The 24,195-nt window shown below is 38.8% G+C and overlaps 1 protein-coding gene across 3 annotated transcripts in view; it reads right to left on the bottom strand.

Annotated features, from left to right (window-relative positions):
• Positions 1-360: 360 nt before the first annotated feature.
• The window catches only part of LOC125452484 (katanin p60 ATPase-containing subunit A1-like), a 35,043-nt gene continuing 11,208 nt past the window's right edge, over positions 361-24,195 (bottom strand). For 2 of the 3 annotated variants that reach the window (XM_059645534.1, XM_048530966.2), the window contains exons 3-11: positions 18,999-19,150; positions 17,182-17,374; positions 16,033-16,151; positions 15,683-15,788; positions 13,528-13,686; positions 12,391-12,517; positions 10,537-10,671; positions 9,798-9,924; positions 361-4,388 (exon numbers count right to left, since the gene is read on the bottom strand). In XM_059645534.1, the coding sequence (XP_059501517.1) occupies positions 4,190-4,388; positions 9,798-9,924; positions 10,537-10,671; positions 12,391-12,517; positions 13,528-13,686; positions 15,683-15,788; positions 16,033-16,151; positions 17,182-17,374; positions 18,999-19,150 (1,317 nt within the window). In that variant the 3' untranslated portion in view covers positions 361-4,189. The remainder of the gene's footprint in view (positions 4,389-9,797; positions 9,925-10,536; positions 10,672-12,390; positions 12,518-13,527; positions 13,687-15,682; positions 15,789-16,032; positions 16,152-17,181; positions 17,375-18,998; positions 19,151-24,195) is intronic. The other variant, XM_048530967.2, reaches the window with a different exon arrangement.

Below are 24,195 nucleotides of genomic sequence, written 5' to 3'. Positions count from 1 at the left end.
GTTTGCAATTGTCCTTTTGTTAACGTCACTTACTTACATGGTAAAATAGATTTCCAGAAGTGAAATACAAATGTTTGATTTTGTATCAAATCATTAAATTATTCACTCTTGAGCATAGGCCAATGTACTGGAATTAAGGGTAAATGGAAAATCATTTAGACCAAGTGCTAAGAGTATGAATATTTAACTGGCACAGATGTAATGGTGACTAGCAAATCAACATTATAATGAAAGAAACAGTGCTGAAAAACTCAGCAAGTCTAACAGCATCTATGGAGGAGGAGAGTCAATATTTTGAGTCTAATATGACTGAACTGTACTTTTACTGTAATGGACCATCAAATACACAGACAGATAAAATTTTTCAGAAAAATGTTATTTATTTTAAAACATAGGCCGTACCCATTCTTTCAGTTTACCCTTAGTTTATCAGCCTTCCTTATCTTTCCCTTTACAAGTCTGATATAAAACTGGTTTAGTGCTCTTGAATAATCTTTCAATTCAATTTTGCAAACAGCTTGCACAATCTAGTTGTGCATGCAAGAACATAATTTAAAATTATCCTGTATTCAGTTTTTGATCAATATAAACAACACCATGAGCAGAAAACAAATAAGAACGTACATTAACTTTAGGCTCTGGTTAGTCAAACTATTTTGCCCTGGTGAATAAATTACATTTATGTAGTTTATTCATAGCAACTATCTGCCTCATTAACAAGTCAGTTATTCTGGAATGTATCTTCAGGTTTTCTGCCAGAGATTGGGGATCAATGGAAAGGCAAATGGATACTCTTCTCACTTCCACACAATGACAACTACGCCAAAGTAGTCCAAATACAGGATTCTCAGTACATTAACTTCAGGTCACTTAAGTGCAGACATGGTACATCAGATATTCATACTTAATAAAAGTTAGATTCCTTCATAAATGTAGTAAATGGCCATGGCACAAGTGGAATGAGTGCAAACATTATGGGGAACAAGGAAATGGCAGAAGAGTTGAATAGGTACTTTGGATCTGTCTTCACTAGGGAAGACACAAGCAAGCGTCCAGATGTAATAGTGGCTGAAGGACCTACGGTAATGGATGAACTGAAGGGAATTTATATTAGGCAGGAAACGGTGTTGGACAGACTGTTAAGTCTGAAGGCTGCTAAGTCCCTGGGACCTGATGGTCTGCATCCCAGGGTACTTAAGGAGGTGGCTCTAGAAATCATGGATGCATTGGTAATCATTTTCCAATGTTCTATAGATTCAGTAACAGTTCCTGCGGATTGGAAGGTGGCTAATGTTGTCCCACTTTTCAATAAAGGAGGGAGAGAGAAAGCAAGGAATTATAGACTGGTTAGCCTGACGTCAGTGGTGGGAAAGATGCTGAAGTCAATTATAAAAGATGAAATTACGACTCATTTGGATAGCAGTAATAGGATAGGTCAGAGTCAGCATGGATTTACGCAGGGGAAATCGTGCTTGACTAATCTTCTGGAATTTTTTGAGGATGTAACTATGAAGATGGACAAGGGAGAACCAGTGGATGTGGTGTACCTGGACTTTCAGAAAGCCTTTGATAGAGTCCCACATAGGAGATTGGTGAGCAAAATTAGGGCACATGTTATTCAAGGCAAAATACTGACTTGGATTGAAAATTGGCTGGCTGACAGGAAGCAAAGATTAGTGATAAATGGGTCCCTTTCGAAATGGCAGGCGGAGACCAGTGGGGTACCACAAGGTTTGGTGCTGGGACCGCAGCTGTTTACAATATACATTAATGATATAGATGAAGGCATTAAAAGTAATATTAGCAAATTTGCTGATGACACAAAGAAGCTGGGTGGCTGTGTGAAATATGAGGAGGAAGTTATGAGAATACAGGGTGACTTGGAAAGGCTAGGTGAGGGGACGGATGCATGGCAGATGCAGTTTAATGTGGATAAATGTGTGGTTATCCACTTTGGTGGCAAGAACAAGAAGGCAGATTACTATCTAAATGCAGTCAAGTTAGATAAAGGGGAAGCACAACGAGATCTAGGTGTTCTTGTACATCAGTCAATGAAAGCATGCATGCAGGTACAGCAGGCAGTCAAGAAAGCTAATAGCATGCTGGCCTTCATGACAAGAGGAATTGAGTACAAGAGCAAAGAGGTCCCCTCTGCAGCTGTATAGGGCCCTGGTGAGACCGCACCTGAAGTGTTGTGTGCAGTTTTGGTCTCCAAATTTGAGGAAGGACATTCTTGCTATTGAGGGAGTGCAGCATAGGTTCACAAGGTCAATTCCCGGAATGGCGGGACTATCATATGTTGAAAGATTGGAGAGACTGTGGGCTTATATGCACTTGAGTTTAGAAGGATGAGAGGGGGTCTGATTGCGACATATAAGATTATTAAAGGATTGGGCACTCTGGAGGCAGGAAGCATGTTTCCGATGATGGGTGAGTCCAGAACCAGAGGACACAGCTTAAAAACAAGGGGTAGGCCATTTAGAACAAAGTTGAGGAAAAACTTCTTCACCCAGAGAGTGGTGGATATATGGAATGGTCTGCCCCAGAAGGCAGTGGAGGCCAAGTCTCTGGATACTTTGAGGAGAGAGATGGATAGAGCTCTTAAAGACAGTGGAATCAAAGGTTATGGGGATAAGGCAGGAACAGGATAGTGATTGTGGATGGTCAGCCAAGATCATAATGAATGGTGGTGCTGGCTCGAAGGGCCGAATGGCCTACTCCTGCACCTATTGTCTATTGTCATAGCACATTTCTCCCCAACGCAGGAATAGGGTTGGTGTCAATCTAACCTAATCTTTCTCCACATTCAGAAAGTCATTCTTATTTTACCAAGAAAGAGTATTACTGTAATTCAGACATTATTTTCTCACATTACAGTTGTTCAAACTGAACCTCTTTTTCAAATTTGAGAGTGTACAAAACTATAAAGTCGTGGTCTGTATGAAACAAAATTAGCATTTTAAGTGAATATAAAATCAATTAATCAGCTATTCTTGTGGTCAAACCATTTGCTGCAGGATAACAGACTTGATAAGGCCTAGTGATAATTTTGGAGCAGTGATGCAACAATTTAAAAGCTGCACGAGCATGGTGAGAATGTGTTCTACAGGCAAGTATTTAACTAATTTTAAAACCAGGGTCTAGGGTCAAGTCATTGTGTGTGGATTTCTTATCTTTAAATATAACGAGAAAGTGGGGACAGCAAATTGTTAAATTTGCCCACATGGCAGTAAAAATACTGCCAACAGTTCCAACTGCATCACGTAAGCGTGTGAGAAATGCCGAGGCATTGAATGCTTTTATTAGCAATATCTGGCTCATATTTTTCTGGCATCCTTACAGCTTTTGTACTTTACAGAGTAACTGCACAAATAATGAACTGAAGCTACAGAGATGAAGGAAGGAATGGATAAGGTAAGAAGTAAAATAAAGAACAGGGCAAAAAAAAAGGAAATAAACAAAAATCAGAATTAAGAACAGTATAAGGAAATTTCATCTTTCCATCTTAGTCATTCTGTAGCAGGCTGCAAGGAACTTAATGCACTTGAAGGAGTTTATTTGAAATTAATCCATTACAAACATGAAAGAAGCCTGTCAAATGCAATTAAAAGTATAGATTCAAAGAATTCTGATTGATACTCACTTGCTTTATTTACTTACAACTAGAATTGAATATTGAAGACAAAAGAGTTGACTCAACTGAAATGAGCTTGATAATTTAGTCCCTTGACTTATTCATTTAATGGGTATAATTGATGAAGCAATTGACAGTTCTTACTTATACTAGCTTCAGCATAAACCTAAATATTAACTTACGCTGGCAGGCAACTATTTTCCCCCGGGGACATTAAATAAAACAATTTTAAAAAATGAACTTAGATAAATAAAGAAAAGCAATGTTAGAATTAAATAGAATTCTTTGAATTTTTTTTAAAAACTCTCAGATTCCAGTGGCAAGATTCTCCCACATCTTCACTTTGGTTTTTTCAATACACCTGTTCAAATAAAAACAATTCTAAGAAGTAAGAGGTAAACAATAGACAGATGTATGGATTTTACAGCAAGTGATTTATAAATAGGACATTGGAAGTGTTCATTTTTGGCCTGTGATTTAAGAAGTCAATCTTGTCTTATCTGAGTGACCCCAATAATATTTAGCTAGTAAAAACCAAAATGTGTTTCATTTAGATTAATATGAACCAAACTCTGCAATCCATTTCTCATATTTCTCCAGGTCTGCAGCTGAAACAGACTTAGAAACTTTCTTCAGGGCCATTCCAAAATCATCCATGGTTGTCGGCATCTGCAACTCATCCCTAGATATATTTCTTATTTCCTCAGGAGTTAGTCCTTGAATGCGACGTCGCATGGCCATCATGGAGGCATCCCTGCAGAAAATTAAAAAAGGAATTCAGTTAGAGACAGCAAGAGTTATGGTATTCAGTTAGGCACTCTAGTCCCTTAAGCCTGTACTGCAATTTAATACGATCCTAAGACCACAAGACGTAGGAGCACAATGAGGCCATTTAGCCAATTGAATGGGAGAGCAGACTCAATCATGGCTGATGTTTCTTAACTCCCTTTTCCTGCCTTCTCCCCATAGCCTTTGATCGCCTTACTGATCAAGAACCAATCTATCTCTGATTTAAATACACTCAATGGCTTGGCCTCTACAGTCTCCTGTAGCATTGAGTTCCACAGATTATCCACCATTTGGCTAAAGAAATTCCACCTCAGTTCAGTTCTAAAAGGATCATCCCTTCACTCTCAGGGTCCTAGTTTCTCCTATTAGTGAAAATATCATCTCCACGTCCACTTGACCCAGGCCTCTCAGTGTTGTCTTACTTTCAAATCAGATCCACCTACATTCTACCCCCTCCGTCCCAAGCATTCTTTTAAACGCCAATGAACACCGACACCAAGTCCTCATCTGCTCCTCATATGACAAGCCCTTCCTCACTAGGATCATTCTTGTAAGCCTCCTCTGGACCCATTCCAACGCCAGCAAATCCTTCTTTAGCTATGGGGCCCAAAACTGCTCACAATATTCCAAATGCGGTCTGACCAGAGCCTTGTACAGCCTCAGCAGTACATCCACACTCTTGAAATGAATGCTAACATTGCATTTGCCTAACTGCCAAATAAACCTGCATGTTAATAGAATCCTGAACAAGGACTCCTCAGGCCCTTTGTGCTTCAGATTTCCAAAGCCTTTCCCCATGTAAAAAATAGTCTATACCTCTATTCTTACCAAACACTTTGTATTTCAGGTACACACTTCTCTGCCCACTCCCCTAGCCTGTCCAAGTCCTTCTGCAGCCTCTCAACATAACCCAAAAGTGGAGGAACAGGTAATCTGCAAATTTAGCAACAATGCAGAGTTCCTTCTAGTTTGTTAATGTATAATTGGAACATTCGTGATCCCGAAACTGACTCCTGAAGAACTCTCCTCATCATCCCATCTGAAAATGTCTCCTTTATCCCCACTCTCAGCCTCCTACCAGTGAGCCAATCCTCTACCCATGCCACTATGTTGCACCTAACACCGTGGGCGCTTATGTTATTTAGAAGCCTTCTGTTCAGCACCATGTCAAAGGGCTTCTGGAAATCCAAATAAGTCATGGCTGACCTCATCTTGGCCTCAACTCCCTTTTCCTGCCTGCTCCCCATAGCCCTTTACTAATTAAAAATCCATCTCCTCCTCAAAGTTATTTGCACTTTGTAATGAATTCCATAGATTCACAATCCTTTGACAGAAGTAATTCCTTACCTATTTTAAATCTGCCAGATCTTAAACCGAAATCTATAATTTCTCATTCTAGATTGCCCCAAAAGGGGAAACATCTCCTCTGGATCTCCATTAGCATCTTACATTCCTCAATTTCATCTCCTTTCATTCTTCTAAACTCTAGTGGGTATAACCTAAATTGCTCAATCTCTCATCATGAAAGAAGACTTTAATACCAACCTTTTCTTAAATTCCTCCAAAGCAATTACAGCCTTCCTCAACTAAGGATAGCCAAACTCCACACAGTACTCAAGATGTGTTTTCATCAATGCCTTTGCACAATTGCAATAACACACTCCTATATTTATACACTATTCCTTGAGCAATAACTGCCAAAATTCTATTTTTCCTCTTTGTTACTTGCTGCACTTCACTAGCTTTTTGTAGTTCATACATGAGGAACACTTGGATCCTTCTACACCAAAACATCTTGAAATTTAGATAAAAAGTTGCCTTTTTATTCCTTGACCAAAATACATAACCTAACTTATTTCACATTAAACTTCATCTGCCAAATTTTGGCCCATTTATTATCATAGAAACAGTCATATAGTATGGCAAAAGACCCTGAGGTTCAACCAGTCCATGCTAAACATATTTCCATGCTAAACTAGTTTAGTTCCACCTACCAGCTCCTGGCCCATATCTCCAAATTTTTCCTATTAATGTACTTATCCAAATATCTTTTAAATATTGTAATGGTATCCACATCCTCAGGATGTTCATTCCACGTGTGAATCACACTAGGTGTAAAATCAATTTGCCACTCATGTCTTTTTTAAAATCTCTCTCCTCTTACCTTAAAAATGTATCTCCAGCCTTGAAATTCTAGGGGGAAGACAAATACCATTAGCCCCATCTATACCCCTCATTATTTTATAAAGTTTTGTAAGGTCACCTCTCAACCTCCTACCTCCAGTGAACAAGTCCCAGCTTATCCAACCTGTCTTCACAACTCAAACCTTCCATTCCCAGTAACAACCTGGTAAATCTCATCTGAACCCTCTCTGCCCTATAACTGGGCAATCAGAACTGGACAACATACTAAAGAAAAGGCCTCACCAACATCCTGTACAACCTCAATATGACTTCTCAACTCCTGTACTCAAAGGACCTAAACGATCCATATGATTTGTAGATTTATTTCCTAACTGCAACTTGCTTTCCCATCTATTTTAATATCATCTGCAAATTTAACTATAGTATGTTCTATCCCTACATCCAATTCATTAATAAAGACTATAAGTAGTTAGGGTCACTGCCAAGAACCAAACCCTGTGGTAAACTAATTGCAGCCCGCGAACCAGAAAGAGGGGGCAATTTTTTCTCTGGCATGTGGGAGGCTTTTAAAGACCAATTGACTAAAGTGACAAAACCAAAAGGATAGGAATGGAGTTAGTATGTGAGGAGAAAGAGGGTAAGTAGGGAAAGAGAAGGCCGTCTCAAGAACATAGGAGGGAAATTATACGTACAGCCACAGGAAGTGGGGAAGATCCTGAATGAGTACTTTGTATCAGTTTTCACCAAGGAGAAGGACACGACTAATGTTGAGGTCAGGGCTGAGTGTGTGAATACTCTAGATAATGTCAACATATTGAAAAGAGGAAGTTTTGGGAATTTTAAATTGCATTAAGGTCGATAAGTCCCCAGGACCAGATGGGATCCACCCACTGTGTTTAGTTTTGGTCACCACACTACCAAAAGGATGTGGATGCTTTGGAGAGAGTACAACAAAAGTTCACCAGGATGTTGCTGGTCTCCTGGGCATTGGCTGAGGAAAAGTTAAAAAGACTAGGATTGTTTTCACTGGAAACATAGCGGCTGAGGAGACCTGATACAAAATTATGTCTATAAAAAAATGAGAGGCATAGATCAGGTAGATAGTCAGAGGCCTTTTCCCAAGGTTAAAGTTTCAATTACAAGGGGGCACAGGATCAAGGTCAGAGGGGAAAGTTTAAGGGAGATGTGTCAGGGAAGTTTTTCACACAGAGTGGTAGCAGCCTGGAATGCACTACCAGAAGAGGTGGTGGAAGTGGGGGGGGCAGATTGAAGACATTTAAGAGGCACCTAGATGGATACATGAATAGGGAGGGAATAGAGGGATACGGAGTGAAAAATGGCAGGTTTGTTTTTAGGTTAATTAGGGCATGATGGTTGGATCAGGCATGGAGGGCAGAAGACTTGTTCCTGTGGTGTACTTTTTGATTTGCTCATTTAACCCCATTCTCTTCTTTCTGCTGTGTAGCCAATTCTCTAGCTAGCATTCTACATTACCTTCAATCCCATGTGATCCTACTGCGCATTAATCTTATGTGCGGCACATTATCAAATGTCTCATGAAAGTCATTTAGACCTACTAGACCATCATTATCCATTTTAATTGTTCAAAAAACTCCAGCAAATTAGCTAAACACACACTTTACCCTTCATAAACTACGCTGACTCTGATGGATTTGACTTTCCATGTGTCCCATTACTAGTTCTTTACTAATGCATTCCAAAAATTTCCCAATGACAGGCACTAAACTGACAAGTTTATAGTTTTGCAATTTCTGGCTTCCTTTTTGAAAAACACGTTACGTTTGCATTTTCCATTCCACTGAAACCATTCTGGAATCCAGGGAATTTTTAACCAATGCATATGTTATCACTGCTGCTACTTCCTTTAACACCATGCATTTCTCCATTTAAAAGCTTGAAACCATCCAAGCACCTTTACAAATATTGCTTTTCTTCCTTTCTTACCCCTGGCTGCTCCTAGCAATTATAAAATCCTCAATATTCCAACCCTGCTTCCCACAATCTCTAATATTTAGTTCCCTCTCCAACTACCTACGCAAATTACTCCATTTTCTTCCTCATGGTACTTGCTCTTTGCTTTCTTCCCAAATGACATTTCTATCTAGTCCCCACCTAGTTAACAGTATCCAGGTTGCATTTCCATCTCTTCACAACAATGTCAATCGGGACTGCAAGGAAGTTACATTTTTGATCTTGATCCAATTGAAGTCACTTAATGCTTATTAGTGTGTGGCATGGGTTCCTCCTCCAATCTACAGTTTTTTGTACAGTTACTCTAACTGTTCAATAGAACCAATGTAGCCCTAGCATTACCTCCAGTAGCTCACCAACAAGATACTATGCAGGTTCTGTCATCTTCATCTACATTGTATTCTTCCCCATATTATCCAAAGGATCAACTTCCACGTGAAAAATGACACTCAGCTCTAAATATCTATTACTAATAGACAGCATACATTCAATAGGATGTCAGAGAAATCTACAGTGATGCAGATATCCTTACGGCCTTGAGACTCTTCTCCATTCAGTTGGATTAAAGAGGATTCCTTTAAAAAAAACTGAGGTTCTGATAGGAGAAAGAGGAATATTATTTCTTTATACTATTTGGAGGGCAATGAACAACAACTAATTTGAAATTATCAGTAAGTAGGAAGAGGGATTTGATGTCTATTTCCTCATTTCTGAAATGTTTTAACATTTAGAAATGGGATCAGGATAAATAAATGCATATTTAAGTATGAATGATATGTGAGTATACGAAAGGTGCGTAAGTAGACAACCAACAGTGTGTGTGAGGGTCCATTCAGTGGGTGCGGGGGTTAAGAAGCATGAGAGAGAGTGTACAGGATAGCAAGACAGAAAAGGAGGAAGAACAGGACAAGGGCTCAGTGCCAAGTAAATATCTGAGGCATGTTCGTGTGGAAGACAGTTTTATACCTTCATGCTATTCCAGTGCTGGTCAAAACTCCACAAACAGGAAATGAAGGGTGACCTATTAGTCTGTGTTTAACATTCAGCTCCAGAGAACTCCTTTCTGTTTTTCTCCAAAATACAGAAGTAAACAATAAGCAGCTCTGGAAGGAGAAACTCTCTCTTGACCCCCCCTCCACCAACATAGCTGTACAATAAGAAAAATATAAATGTAAAACAAAGGAATGTAAAGCCTCAAGATTGAAGGAATCAATAATTTGATTGTGCTGAAACAAACCTGCACACATTGGTTATGTCTGCTCCAGAATATCCTTCCATTTGTTCAGCTATTTTTTTGACATCGACATCATCTGCCACCTCCAATTCTCGGAGGTTTATCCGCAGCAGCTCTTCTCTTCCCACTGCTGAAATTTTAAAAAAATTGAGCTTGCATTAAATCTATTCTGACATTTGTCTCCAGACTCTTACATAAGAATGCTGACACCAATTTGGTATTTTTATTCAGTCCTACAGCCAAGACTGAAAAATCCCCAATTTACACAAGGAAAAATTTTCCTACTATTCCCTATCATATACAATTAGCGAAACATTATCAGTTTAGTAATCAGTGTACCTCAGGATTCACCACTGATGTATTAAACAGGGGCAAAATTAAAGTTGTAGCATTCACTGACCAAATGTAGCAAGCAATCTGTCACTCATCAGAATCAAAACTATTTTGGTAAAATTGTGATTGTTGCCCTATCCAAATTTTTAAGACAATATTCATCAGTTGAATTATAATCTAGACAACTATTGCACAAAACTGCTAAAGGAACAGAAACTATCAAAATAGATTGCACATATTCAAAATAATTTGTTACTGATTAGTTACAAATGAGTCACAGCTTCATCTAGTTCTAACTGAAGACTGGAAAACCTAAACTTACACTGGATATAAAGGTTTCAACCTATGCATTATCTCATCAGTTTATTGTGTTAATGCTTTTTCTTAACAACTAAACTGTCATCAGTACCTGAAGGTAAAGGAATATAAATTCGCTTTTCCAGACGCCTTCTTAGAGCTTCATCAATATCCCATGGGAAATTAGTAGCTGCTAGAACCATAACCATCTTTGAAGGGTCATCATTTTCCGATGCACCTCCAACACCTAATACAGGGAAGCAAACATATAAGCAAGGAACCTATTTTGCATAATGAGAAAATGGCATCAAATTGAAACTTTCCACTTAAAACTATAAAATTCTCAGAGGGAAGTCCAGAACAGGTTTCACAGTCGAAAGGTAAGAGGCAGGCCAAATAGGACTGATGAGAAATTTCTTCACCCAGGGTGCTGAACCTGGAGAAATTTCTGCTAGAGTGACCGAGGCCAAAACGCTAAATGTTTTCAAGAAGTTAGATGTAGTTCTTAGGGTTAAAAGTGATTAAAAGGTACAGGGAGAAAGTGGGAACAGGATAATGAGTTGAATGATCAAACATGATCATAATGAACGGTGGAGAAGACTCAAAAGGACCAAATGCCCCACTCTTGCTCCTACTTTCTACACTTAATTTGGTTTCTGCTGCAGACAACTGACAAAGAAAAAAAATGGAAATGAGAATAAAAAGTTACAATAAAAAAGTAAAAAGATAGAGAAACAAGAGAGAACATGGTAAATTTTTGTACTTCCAAGGCACCTTTCACAATCTCACAATATCCCAATGCACCTTCCGGTTAAAAAAGCATATTTTGGAAAGTGGCCTTTGTTAGAAAATTGGAAACATTTAGTTAAGCCATAAATGTTTGATTGCTTGTCTCAGGTATGTTTTTATTGTTGTCTAAATAAAGTTCAATTTCAAATTGTGTACTCCTAACCCATCTCCCGCCACATTTAATGATTGTGCTCTGCTTTTCTCACTGCATCTGGCATGAAGCCACCACCAAACACATCTTTCAATGAACAAGAGGAACTGAGCCCTCTGCAATATATTCATCTATTCCTCATTGTTCCAACTCCCCTTTCCCAACAATGGGAAAGCAAAATCTGTCTTTTTGTCTCCACATTATTCAGGGTCGCAAACACTCCTGCCAGGTAAACTTGCTTCAACTTTTAGTTGATCGGACAGCACTTGTTCATCATGTAGTCACATTTGCAGGACATCTCCACTCAATCTACAAGTGCGATCCCGAGTTTCTGCTCACCTGTCATTTTAATTGTCAATCCAATGTCCACTATGGCTTTTCTATTTTCAGCCTCCTACTTTGTTCCATTTCAACTCAACGTAAGCGAGAAGCAGCATCTCATGTTTTGATCAGGCATTTTACAGTCGTCTGAAGTCAATAATGAATTCAACACTTTTTATCATAACCTCTGCCCTCATTTTATCAGACAATGGTTGATGATGATTATTTTCTATTCTTACTTATATCTCTTCTGGACCTAAGCTTTGCTTCTTTACTTCGTCAATTACATCCCCAATGACCACTCACTCTCAGCCCTTGTCTTTTAATCACTCCTGCTTTCCATTCCATCTCCATTTCCTCCTCCCTTACTTGTATCAAACTGATTAAATCTTTAACATTCTGCACCTGACATTTACCCTCCTGAAAATGGTGAGTATTTCCAGCACTTTGTTTTATTAGCAAATTCCTGCCAAATTTCAGTTCTTAGTTAGGGCAGCAGTTCATATACCAGAAATAGCTTCAGCCTTAAGCAACAAATAAAGATAAACATTAGCCAGATTGCTGCTCAGGCGGGAAGTGTTGGTTCAATGAATGATAAGCAAGCACAAAAGTTGGCTGTGATGTTTTCCATAGCTTAATAGACAGCTAACATTTGGACAAGGTCTTCTATTAAGCATAGAGGTGAAACAAAAAGGGGGCACTTACCATCCATCTGAACAAGTAGCTCAGCTTTCACTCGTCTGCTTGCCTCATGCTCCTCAGCAGTTCCTCTACGACTGCAAATGGAGTCAATTTCATCGATGAAAATGGTTGTTGGGGCATAAAATCTGGCCTCGAAAACAAGAAACAGGATTGCACACGTCAGAATCATTCCCAATAATTTCACTTGAACTATATTCTGATCATTTCATTAAACAGTGAAAAATCTTCATGGTGGCTTTAAAAGCATAAAGGATAAAGTTTAAGGAGTAGTTTGAGAGATAATTTGAAGGAGAGATCACATCCATGCTACTACTTTCTATGACTCTGAAGACATACTTTCAGAAATATTTAAATATCTTAGTCATTTCAATAACTGTGAAGTTGATGTATTTTGATGCAGTACATTCTGCTAACTTTTGGGCTTGTTAATGTATTGTTAGAAAATCGTTTGTGTATCTAGGGTTTGCCTGCCCTAAATGCTGAAGAAGCTGTTGAGTGCCTGGATAAGAATTGCAGCATGTCTCAGTTCATGTTAGGAGAAAAGCGACACAATCATTGAAGTGTCATCAGATTTTGCTTTAACAGCCAATGTTCACCTGAGACAGTTTATTGATATTCCACACAAATCTTAGTCTAACGAAGGACATATTTAAACAAAAGTAAGAAGCTGTGAATTATTTTGTAATGCACGTCTCTGTTTCTACTTTGGGCATAAGCAACTTTTATTTTGATGCTGGAGAAAGCTGTTGTTCCATTGTGATTAACATGGGTCAGCTGGGAGTGTAGAAGCTGTATTTGTCAGTCGTACAAAAGGACAAATATTTACATTATCTGACAGGACCTTAGTAGCAGCTCCATGCTCACTACAAAGTTTCAGGGGCCAGGACAGGAACATACCATTTATGGAGAGAGGTGAACGAATGCATAATTGGACTTTTTGGTTTAAAGAATTCTTTCTGCCTTTGCCTGTTAAGGCTGTATTTTATCTCACCAGCTACTGTCACATTTTGTGCAGGGTTTGAGGCACAGATTATTTTGTGGTTTAGGGTCTGGTTCATGAACTACTTTTTCAAGTTGCTAGTTGAACACTAATTGGTCCTGAATCAGGTGTTATCTACAACTACTTGTACAAATACCTACCATTTCAAACAGAAGGCGGACAAGTTTCTCAGACTCTCCTCTATACTTGGAAGTGAGCGTTGATGACGAGATATTGAAAAATGTTGTTCCACATTCAGTTGCTACAGCTTTAGCCAGCATTGTTTTTCCAGTTCCTGGGGGGCCAACCATCAGCACTCCCTGTATAAACAAGTATACATATTCTAAACCTCCATGGCAATAGTTCCTAATTACTTAAAACTTCAGACCCAGCAACGTTTACTCTCTCTAACTCTCATCTAGATTCAAGCAGCAAAACTTATTAAATCTTCTCATCGCAGAGATGGACACACTGCAGCTTTCTTTGCAGAAATTCTGAATTGCAACCATAAAACAAGGAGATAACAAAGTAGCATTCAACTACAGACAGGAATTCCAAGACAGGAAAAGGTGACACCCAATACCTGAAAATGGCTTCAATAGACGCACAGTATTCTTGCACTTATGTGTTTGGAGAAGGTGCAAGATTAATCACGTATTTGATGAGCAAACCATTTGAATATCTCTAGACTTTACCTGTGTTGTCTTTTCATTGCATTATTTTTAAGGCAATACAAGTTTCTCATCAACTCTCTGAATCTTTGTTTTTTTTCCTCTAAATTCCAAATATGTCATCTTATATATTCTTCCTACTCCTTGGATAATTACAGTTAAGTCTAGATTTATGGAAGTACACAATATTGTACTTCCAGATCATATTGTGAATACATATTGATAAAGTGACAATCTTATCGTTTTAATTTGGGCCTCAAATGAGTATCAAGGTGACCAACAGTCTCAACAATTACTACAGCATGAAAAGCACCATCTAGGCACCATGAAAAGCAGCCATACCAATCTTATTAGAGATAATGGGAACTGCAGATGCTGGAGATTCCAAGATAATAAAATGTGAGGCTGGATGAACACAGCAGGCCAAGCAGCATCTCAGGAGCACAAAAGCTGACGTTTCGGGCCTAGACCCTTCATCTAATACCAATCTTATTGCAGCTCTACAGTGGAGATTAGGCATAAATTTTCAGCTGTAAAAATAACTCATCAGCCCAACTACTGCAAGTAAACCAGTGCTTAAAATCTCCAGTCTCTTGAAAACTTATGCACTTCTTCAGGCTAAAATTCATTCAGCAACAATTTATGTTTCAAACCGAAAAACTTTCATTTTGCTCCATGAACACCATGTCTAATATATCAATAACAATGTTCACTTATCATTCACAATTGTGACCATGAGTACTATGAGATCATGCATTTTTCTAGATGACTAGTCCAAGAAAACCTTCACAAAACACATGACATGACAGTCACTTAATAGGTAACAGAACAATTATTAAATATAACAAAAATGTTCACTCAACAATATATTTCTAATTTTACCTAGAAACTGCAAGACAATTTAATTCTTACTGGAGCTTTCCACAATATCCAGGTAAAGTAAGTGAGATGGAATGTCAGATGAAATTCAATATGAATCATTACAAACTGAAGCACATTTGCAAATGAAACACAAATAGTGGTTGGCTTTTTAACTATACATGTAGAAAAGGTAAAAATAGACTTGCGATTCACAAATATTCGTTAAAAGTACAAAGTCGTTGAGATGTTTTTAAGAATGTTATTAGTATATAATGTATCTTGCATCTCAAATCGTATTCCTTTCTGCTAATTCTGTTTAATTCATTTGTAATTCTACAAATGGAATGTGCAATTTCGGTTGTTTAATTTACATACACACATTGATAACGTCTGATGGCTTAAAGGAATAACAGGGGTACTTCTAGGACTGAGAGTTTGAAGTTTAAAAATAGTAATGTGAGGATTGACCTCATGGAGAAGTTTTACTTCATTATTTGCTATCGTTATTTGGCTCAATCAGATAAGTAAATGGGTGATAGCCCCCTCATATGTGTATGTGTGGCGTAGTCCCCCAGAACAAGGATGACAGGCAAGAGCCTACAAGTGAACAATATAGTTGTTGTATAATCCTATATTGTATAGAATGCTTACAACCCACCAGATGGGCCTTGTAACTTTTTACTATTTCATAATTTAACCAGTGATGTTCGTCAATGGGTTACCTACATACCAAAATAAAACAATACGGATCGCTTTTACCAGGACGCATTGAATATTATCTTACTTTCCAAGGTCGCCTGATTCCTTTAAAGAAATCTGGCATCCACATTGGCAAAACAACGGCTTCTTCCAGTAATTTTTTTGCTGACGCCAAGTCTGCGATATCATCCCTAAACACAACATAGATGAGGTTACTTGCTGATGTTTCACAATTATGCCATGCTTACTTAGCTTTAGGGCTGGAAAACAAAATTGGTATTTGACAGACAAGATCAATAAAAGAATCTCATAACTTGGACCTTTATATAAAAATTGACACAGTTCATTATTTCAAAGTGAAATTGTTAAGTGCACAAACAGTCCCAATAGTTCTATACTATTTGATTCTTTTGAAACATTAAGGATTTTACTCACCATCGAACATTTGGGTTTTGTGATATTATGTCTCGCTCCAAAGCTTCTACTAAATCTCGGTCATTCCCAGAACCATCAAACTTTTTTGGCTCACTTTCAGAGGTATCAATCGCTTTAATCTAGAGTGATTTAGATCAACGTACTTAATCTTTATAACCAGTCAAATTCTCATCCTTTTATGACATCCTACTGAAAAATTAATTTGGTAAAAAATATGGAGGAATACTTAGTGTAAATTATTAAGAATATATTTTGACAGAAACATGCATACAAATAAAAGTTTATAGTGGAGCAGGGGAAGTAACAAACTCTTTCTTTGATCTACATCTGAATGACAAATATTTAACAAAAATATGCATGTGATAATATTTTGCACTTTGCAAATGATCAAGCAAAATACAAAAGGAAATGTGAAACATAAGGCAAACTGAAAACATCTACAACAAACCAAATGAATACTAAACTGCCAAAAGTGAGAGTTTAACTTACTTGCTTGTAAGAAAATTGTAAATTAAAACCCTACAAAGGCTTGAACATATCATTTAGTTGTTAAAAACTCCATTAAACTATGTGAATTGGAAGAGGAATTTCTTCTTGTCAGAATTCCCAACACCACCTCTGCAACCTCCCAAAAACAGATTAACTTGTCATTCAGTTTATAGCTGTTTTTCTGTATGGTTATGCTGACTACTATTTTTAATTGCATAACAGTGACTGCACTTCAGATGAGCTTCAGGTTCCATTTTTTCTTTGATTTATAATCCTGATCAGATGCTGCATGGGTTGGGTAAATAAAAAACATATGCCAGCTAGTGAAAAATAAAGCATGCATAGTAATATAACATGACTTGCCTTTGAAGGCCATCTACCTGGTATCATTTGATTGTCCGTAAGTCACCAGTTCCCTTGCAATTCTAATAGATAAACACCCTACAGAAAGCACTGGCAAGGTAAAGAATGTTAAGGACAATCAGGTGGCAGCACTTGTTACCCTATGAGAAAAAATTGCGACAAAAATCTTCACTCAAGATAAATAAATAGCTAAACACTTTCTTGCTCACCACAATTTATTTCTAGTACGTCCTTAAAACAAATAATTCTACAACATAAAGTGAATTACTTTATATTTTAAGATTAATAAAAACATACCTTGTCTTCCTTTCCTTTGTTTTGATTTTCTTTCTTGTCCTTTCCTTTGTTTGATCTCACTCTATCGTTGTTCCCTATTCGGGGTACAGAACGACTAGAACCTCTAATTGGAGCTCCGAGGCGGTCTTTCTGAGGAGCTCTAAGGTCATTGCAAGGAGTTGACTGTCGCTTCCTCGGATGTGGAGATGGTCTACTTTCAGGGAAATATATATTAGCCAGTGTGGACAAACTCAGATAATGTTCTCTATGCAAATTCACTCCACATAATTACTCAAAACTATATACTATAAATGGTTTAGATTAGTGATGTTCAAATTATGGGCTTAGGTCACATACTGTCCACCACAGCATTTCAAATAGCCTGACATTTGCCATTTCCTGACATTATGAATCCTGACTGATGGTACCCAGCCATGATATTTTGTATCCTGTCGAGTCTGGGAGCAGCTGGAGTTGAGTTGCCCCCTTTGAAGAGGCCAGGCACACTAATTCCATGGCTGACTTCAAATTGGCAGTAAAAGCTAACATATATTTACAACTCTGACAAAAACATGAATTTTCAAAAAAAATTTATTATTGTGGCCGATATATGGGCAACATGTTTGGTCGACATGGTCCATCAACGCATGAAGATTTAGCACCCCTAGTTTAGATCTAACCATCATAACAGACACATGGGAATAAGGTAAAGTTTGGGAAATAAATATTTCAGGTATACAATATATCAAAGAGGCTGGTAGAATGGAAAAGTAGAAGTGGTAGTCCTGATACTAAGCAATCTTGAACAATAGTGAGAAAGGATTTGAGCTCAGAAAATTGGGCAGTAGAATAAATACAGGTGGAGATTAGGAACAGCAAAGGTCAGAAAAAGCTGGACAGTGTAGTTGATGGGCCCCAAATACTACTGTGCTCAGCACGAAGTAAGAAATTATTGCAGTTTATTATAAACATATTAGCTTTATTCTTTATTCACATATAAAACTGGTAAAGATTTCTGAACAATGGTTTTGTACAAGGATTTTGTGACCATTTCCCAGAGCAATACATCATAGAACCAGTTAGGGATAAAACTATTTTGGTTCTGCCATTGTACATCATGAGACAAAGTTAATTAGTAATGTCGCTGTAAAATAACCAGCAGGAAGTAGTGATCATCATACAATCAACTTCCCATGTTACTTTTGAAACTAAAAAAGAGATGAAAAAGAGAACGACCTTTGCCTCCTCAAGCCTGCCCCTCAATTCTATAAGATTGTGGTTGATCTGCCCTGACCTCAATTTCTCTTTTGTGTCAGCTCTTCAAAGCTCCTAACGCCTTAATATTTCAGAAATCTAAAACCTATTTAAAATATTTTCAGTGATCTAATCTCCATAATTCTCTGGTGTAGAGAATTTGAGACATTTATTACCCTCCGGGAGAAGGAGATGCTTTGGGTTGAAGTTTTAAAGTTTCTAAAGCTATGTTCCCTAATTTGAGATTCGCCTATTAGTGGAAACATTTTCTCAGCATCTACCCTGTCAAGCCTCTCAAAATTTTGTATGTTTCAATAAGAACACCCTTCAATCTTCTAAACTGTAATGAATAAAGGCCCAAACTGTTTAGACTTTTCTGTCAAGATATCGCTTATAGGATCCAATTCTTCACAAAGGTACAAATAAAAACTTAACATTATAGGGGTGTCCGTATCATATCCTTTAACAGAAACAGCCAATTAATGCAAGTGTTAATACAATACTTTGCAGCTCATATAATTTAAGTTGCAAAAGGTCCTTCATTGCAAGGCTCTAGAACACTGCGCACGCAAGACATTACTTACTTGCGTTCTGCAGGCACAGGTAACGACCAGACTTCTGAATCATGTCCTTCATGTCGTACTGCCTGCAACGGAGAGCTGTCATGTTTAAAGCCATCCAACGTTGACATTATCTCTTTGACGTGCTGACATTCTTCAGTTATCTCTTGCCATACCTGTTGAAATACGCAGTAAATGAAAGGTTCTGATTCAATTAAGAGTTTGCACAGATATACAAATTAGGGAGTTTGCTGCTACCCTGGCTAATAATCAAAAGTTTATCAGTTGTGTCATTTGCTGACTGTAGGGCATTGTTGCTGTGTCCAACATCAACAGTACTTTGAAAAGTAATTAGTCATAGAATGAGAGATGCCCAGCACGGAAACATTCCCTTCTGTCCAACTCGTCCATGCTGACCAGATATCCTAAACTGATCTAGTCCCATTTGCCAGCCTTGGGCCCATATCCTTAAAATGTTGTAATTATACCAGCATCCACCACCTTCTCTGGCAGCTCATTCAATACATGCACCACCCACTGAAAAATTTGCCCCTTAGATCCCTTTTAAATACTTCCTCTAACACCTTAAACCTAATCCCTCTAGTTTTGGACTCCCTTGCCCTTTGAAAAATCCTTGGCTATCTATGGCCCTCACATAGTTTATAAAATAAAAACGATCCCCCTTCAGCTTCCACCACTCCAGAGAAAACAGCCCCAGCATTTTTAGCCTTTCACTATAGCTCAAACTTTCCAACTCTGGCAACATCCTTCTAAATTTTTTCTGAACCCTTTCAGGTTTCACAATATCTTTCCTACAACACGGAGACAAGTACTGAATGCAATATTCCAGAAGTGGTCAAACCAATGGCCTGTACAGCCGCAACAGGACCTCCCAACTCTTATACTCAGTGCACTTACTAATAAAGGCAACCGTACCGAACACCACCTTCACTACCCAGTCTACCTATGACTTCACTTTCAAGGAACTGTGAACCTGCACCCCAAGGTCTCTTGGCTTGGCAACACTCCCCAGGGCCTGACCATTAAGTGTAAAGTCCTGCCCTGATTTGTTTTTCCAAAACACAATACCGCACATTTATCTAAATTAAACTCGATGTGCCACTCCTCTGCTCACTAGCCCGTCTGAACAAGATGCTGTTGAACTCTCAGGTAACTTTCTTTCTTCCAATTTTGGTATCGTCTGCAAAATTAATAACCATACCCTTTACATTCACATCAAAATCATTAATATTGATGACAAAAAGCAGTATACCTAGTATCAATCTTTGCAGCACACCACTGGTCACAGGCTTCCATCAACACCATCTGTTTCCTACCTTCGAGCCAATTTTGTATCCAAATGGCTATCTCTCCCTCCATTTCATGTGATCTAATTTTGCTAACCTGTCTATCAAGCAGAGCCTTTTCTAACACCTTGCTGAAGCCCACATAGACAATGTCTACCGCTCTGTCTTTAATCTTTGTCACTTCTTCAAAAAAAGACTCAATTAAGTTAATGAGACACGATTTCCCATGTACAAAGCCATATTGACTATCCCAAATTAATCTTTGCCTTTCCAAATGCATGTAAATCCTTTCCATCAGGACCGCCTCCAACAATTCACTCACTACTACTGTTAGGTTCTCTGGTCTATTATTCCCTGGCTTTTCCTTACAGCCTAAAATAATGGCACCATGTTCGTCAACCTCTAGTCTTCCAGCAGCTCACCTGTGGCTATCAATGATATCTCAGCAGGGCACCTAGCAATTACATCCCTAGCTTCCCACCAAGTTCTGAGGCACACCTGATCAAGTCCCAGGGATTCATCCATCTTTATGCATGTTAGGATGCCCAACACCACGTCCTTTGTAATTCGGACACTTTCCAAGATATCACTATGTATTTCCCCGCATTCTCTAGCTTCCATATCCTTCTCCACAGTAAACAGAGATGCAAAATACTAATTTAGTATCTCACCCAACTTCTTCAGTTCTACATATAAGCAACTTTGCTGATCGTTAAGAGGTCCTATTCTCTCACTAATTAATCTTTCCTTAATGTATTTGTAGAATCTCTTTGGATTCTCCTTAGCTTTAGCAATTAGGAGTTATCTCATGACCCCTTTTTGCTCTCCTGATTTACCTCAAGTATACTCTTATTGCCCTTATACTTTGTATGAATTCACTTGATCCCTGCTGTCTATACCTGTCACATGCCTCCTTTATTTTCTTGGCCAGAGCCTCAATTTCTCTAGGCATCCAGCCCCGCCCTTCATACTAACAGGAACATTGTGTCTCTGGACTCTTGATATCTCATTTTTGAAAGTCTTTCCGTTAGGAATGTTGTGAGAACCATGATAAAGCACTGGAGAGTAAACTCTTTGAATCTTCAAAGACAGCTGTACAGAAATCTATAGTTTGACATCAGTGAAATCCACAACACTAAACAAGTTTTTTTTCAGAATATGAACTTTTAAAATACAAAGCAATAGAAATATATTTAAAAGAAAATACTGATAATGCACTTACTGATACAGTTCTCTTTTATATTTTCGTTTAGCTTAATTTACAGTTTTGTTCAGTTGCATTGACTTCTGTTCAATTTCTAGATTTGGATGGGGCTGATATCCATCTTTCAGCTAACAATCACTGAGGTAGTTACTAATGAAACTTTATGATTGCAGTTCCAAGGATGTTGCAGAACAAGCATGTGAAGTATACAGAATATTACATAATTTGACATTTTTCTAATTAACCTGTTCAGAGACGTCATTATACACCTCTAAACAGGTGAGTCTTGAATCTGGGCCTCATGTCCCAGGAGTAGGGACACTTCCACTGCATCACAGGAGGCGCTTTATCAGTGGAACTGAAAGCATCTACCATATTTTGAAGAGCTTCTGGTTTTCCAAAAGGTTTGAAGATTAGCAAGATAAACCTTCCTTCCAGGTATAACTTACTATTTTATCAACTGCTTATTTTGTGGCTTGGATAGATAACGTGGTTGGGTGTAGGTCAGGGAGAGAGACTGGACTGGGAGAAGAGAGTGTGGGCAGAGTATTTGGGAGAAAGAGAAAAGGTGAGGGAGAAAGACAGCACAGGCAAGAAGGAACAGCACATTTCCCAGAAATTAAGTTTTGAAAGCTTATCAAGTAAAGGTTTTGCTTATTACTACTGCTCATGTAGAGAATCTAGCACTATTCTTCACTTTTCACCCCACTAGCATCTATATCCCAAGGATCATAAGCCACTATTTCTACCATCTCCAGCGAGACACCATTATCAGACATATTCCCCTCCCTTACCTCAACAGCATTCGAGACAGCATTCCTTCTTCATTCCTGATACCTCCATTTAAATCACAGAAGGCGAATACCTGCCTAGTTATTTTCTTCTTCCTCACTCTAAGGCTCGAGACACACCTTCCCACGTTTACTTGAGCTTCACTTAATCTAATTTACGTAGTGAGCAGCAAATATAGTAGTCTCCTCTACATTGAGTAGACAAAATGCAGACTGGGCTATTACTTTGTGGAACACTTACGTTCTGCCCACAAAAATGACCAGAGTTTCCAGTTGCCTGACAGTTCAATTCACCACCTGGCTAACATTTCTATTTCAGGCCTGCTACAGTGCTCCTATGAGGCTCAGGGCAAGATGGAAGAATAGCACCTTATTTTTCACTTGGGGACCTTGCAGCCTTCAGGACTCAATATAAAGTTCAATAATTTCCGGTCCTGAGCACCTTCCTCTATGTTCCTTACAAACCCACACATCACAGGCCTTATCGTCATATCATCTACTTTCAGCACAGCCAACCCATTTTCCTCTTCCAGTCCTATTAGCAACTTTTTTCTCTCTCCCTACCTAGCCATTATCTATCCCTTTGTCTGCCTAATTGTCTTTCGTTTCATCTATCGCTTATTCCTTTAACCTTCCCCAGCCCTATCTTCAGCACATAAACCACCTTCTCCCAGCTACCACTTGCTCTGGCGAAGGGTTACTGGAGTCACAACAGTGCCTCTGCTTTCTCTCCACAGATGCTGTGAGACTTGCTGAGTTTCTCCAACAAATTCTGTTTTTGTTAGAGAATTTGACACTTTTTTAAAAAGTATCAACATCAGCATTTACCCAGTCAAAAAACTGAGATTTTCTGTCATTAGCACATCTCATTTAGGCAGTTCAAATCGGCAACAGTGCCAGAAGCATGACCTAGAATCTGACAGTCAAAAGACAATATGTAAACTTCCCTTTCAACAACGTAGTGTCTGAAAATTACGTTTCAAGTTGACTGAGACAAAGGTTCCATTATAGGGAACTTTGATTCTGTCATTTGTGACTGAGATAAGGATCATCAAGTATGTGAGGCAGACCTTATTGCCATGTATTTAATCTATGGAAAACTCCCTCAGCATTTCACACCAGTAAACTACTTAACGAACAATTTTCTGCTACTGTCTTGCCTGTACTGGAGACAAGTTATAATGGGTCAGGTCTTCCAATCAGAATTGAAAATATTGGAAAGGCTATTTCCCATTCTGATCAGTATCACTTAACTTGGAGAGGAGTTCTCTCTGTAATCAGTTGGGACAGGTGTCTACTCACAAGTGCAGGCCAGGAGTCTACACAGCTAACAGTGAGGTGGATCAGTGTTGGAACTGTAGCAGGCCAGGCAGCATCAGAGGAGCAGCAAAGCTGGCATTTTGGGTTGGGACCCTTCTTTAGAAATGGGGGAGGAGGAAGGGAGCTCTGAAATAAAGAGAGACAGGTGGGGTGGGACAGCGATAGGTGAGTATAGGTACAGATTGGTCAGTGAGGTGGCAGGGGCGGACAGGTGGGAGAGAAGACAGACAGGTCAAAGGTGTGGGGATGAGAGGAAGGGTTGGTCATAGAATGAGACCAGGATGGGGAGATTTTGAAGCTAGTGAAGTCCACATTGAGACCATTGGGTTGTAGGCTCTCAAAGTGGAATATGGAGGTGCTGCTCCTCCAGATTCTGGGTGGCGTCGTTGTGACACTGGAGGCGGCCCAAGATGAACATGTCACCTAGGGAGTGGGAGGGGGAGTTGAAGTGGTTTGCGACTGGAAGGTGTCATCGATCACCTCAACCTTTCCACCCCTCTCATTCACTCCAACCTCTGCCCCACAGATCGTGGGGCCCTCTGCTCCAACCCTAACCTTACTATCAAACCCATGGATAAGGGAGACGCAGCTGTGGTATG

This window comes from Stegostoma tigrinum, chromosome 4 (assembly GCF_030684315.1).
Source record: "Stegostoma tigrinum isolate sSteTig4 chromosome 4, sSteTig4.hap1, whole genome shotgun sequence".
NCBI lineage: Eukaryota > Metazoa > Chordata > Chondrichthyes > Orectolobiformes > Stegostomatidae > Stegostoma > Stegostoma tigrinum.
The sequence above is the reverse complement of the archived record's forward strand: the minus strand, read 5'-3'. Positions and strand labels throughout refer to the sequence as shown.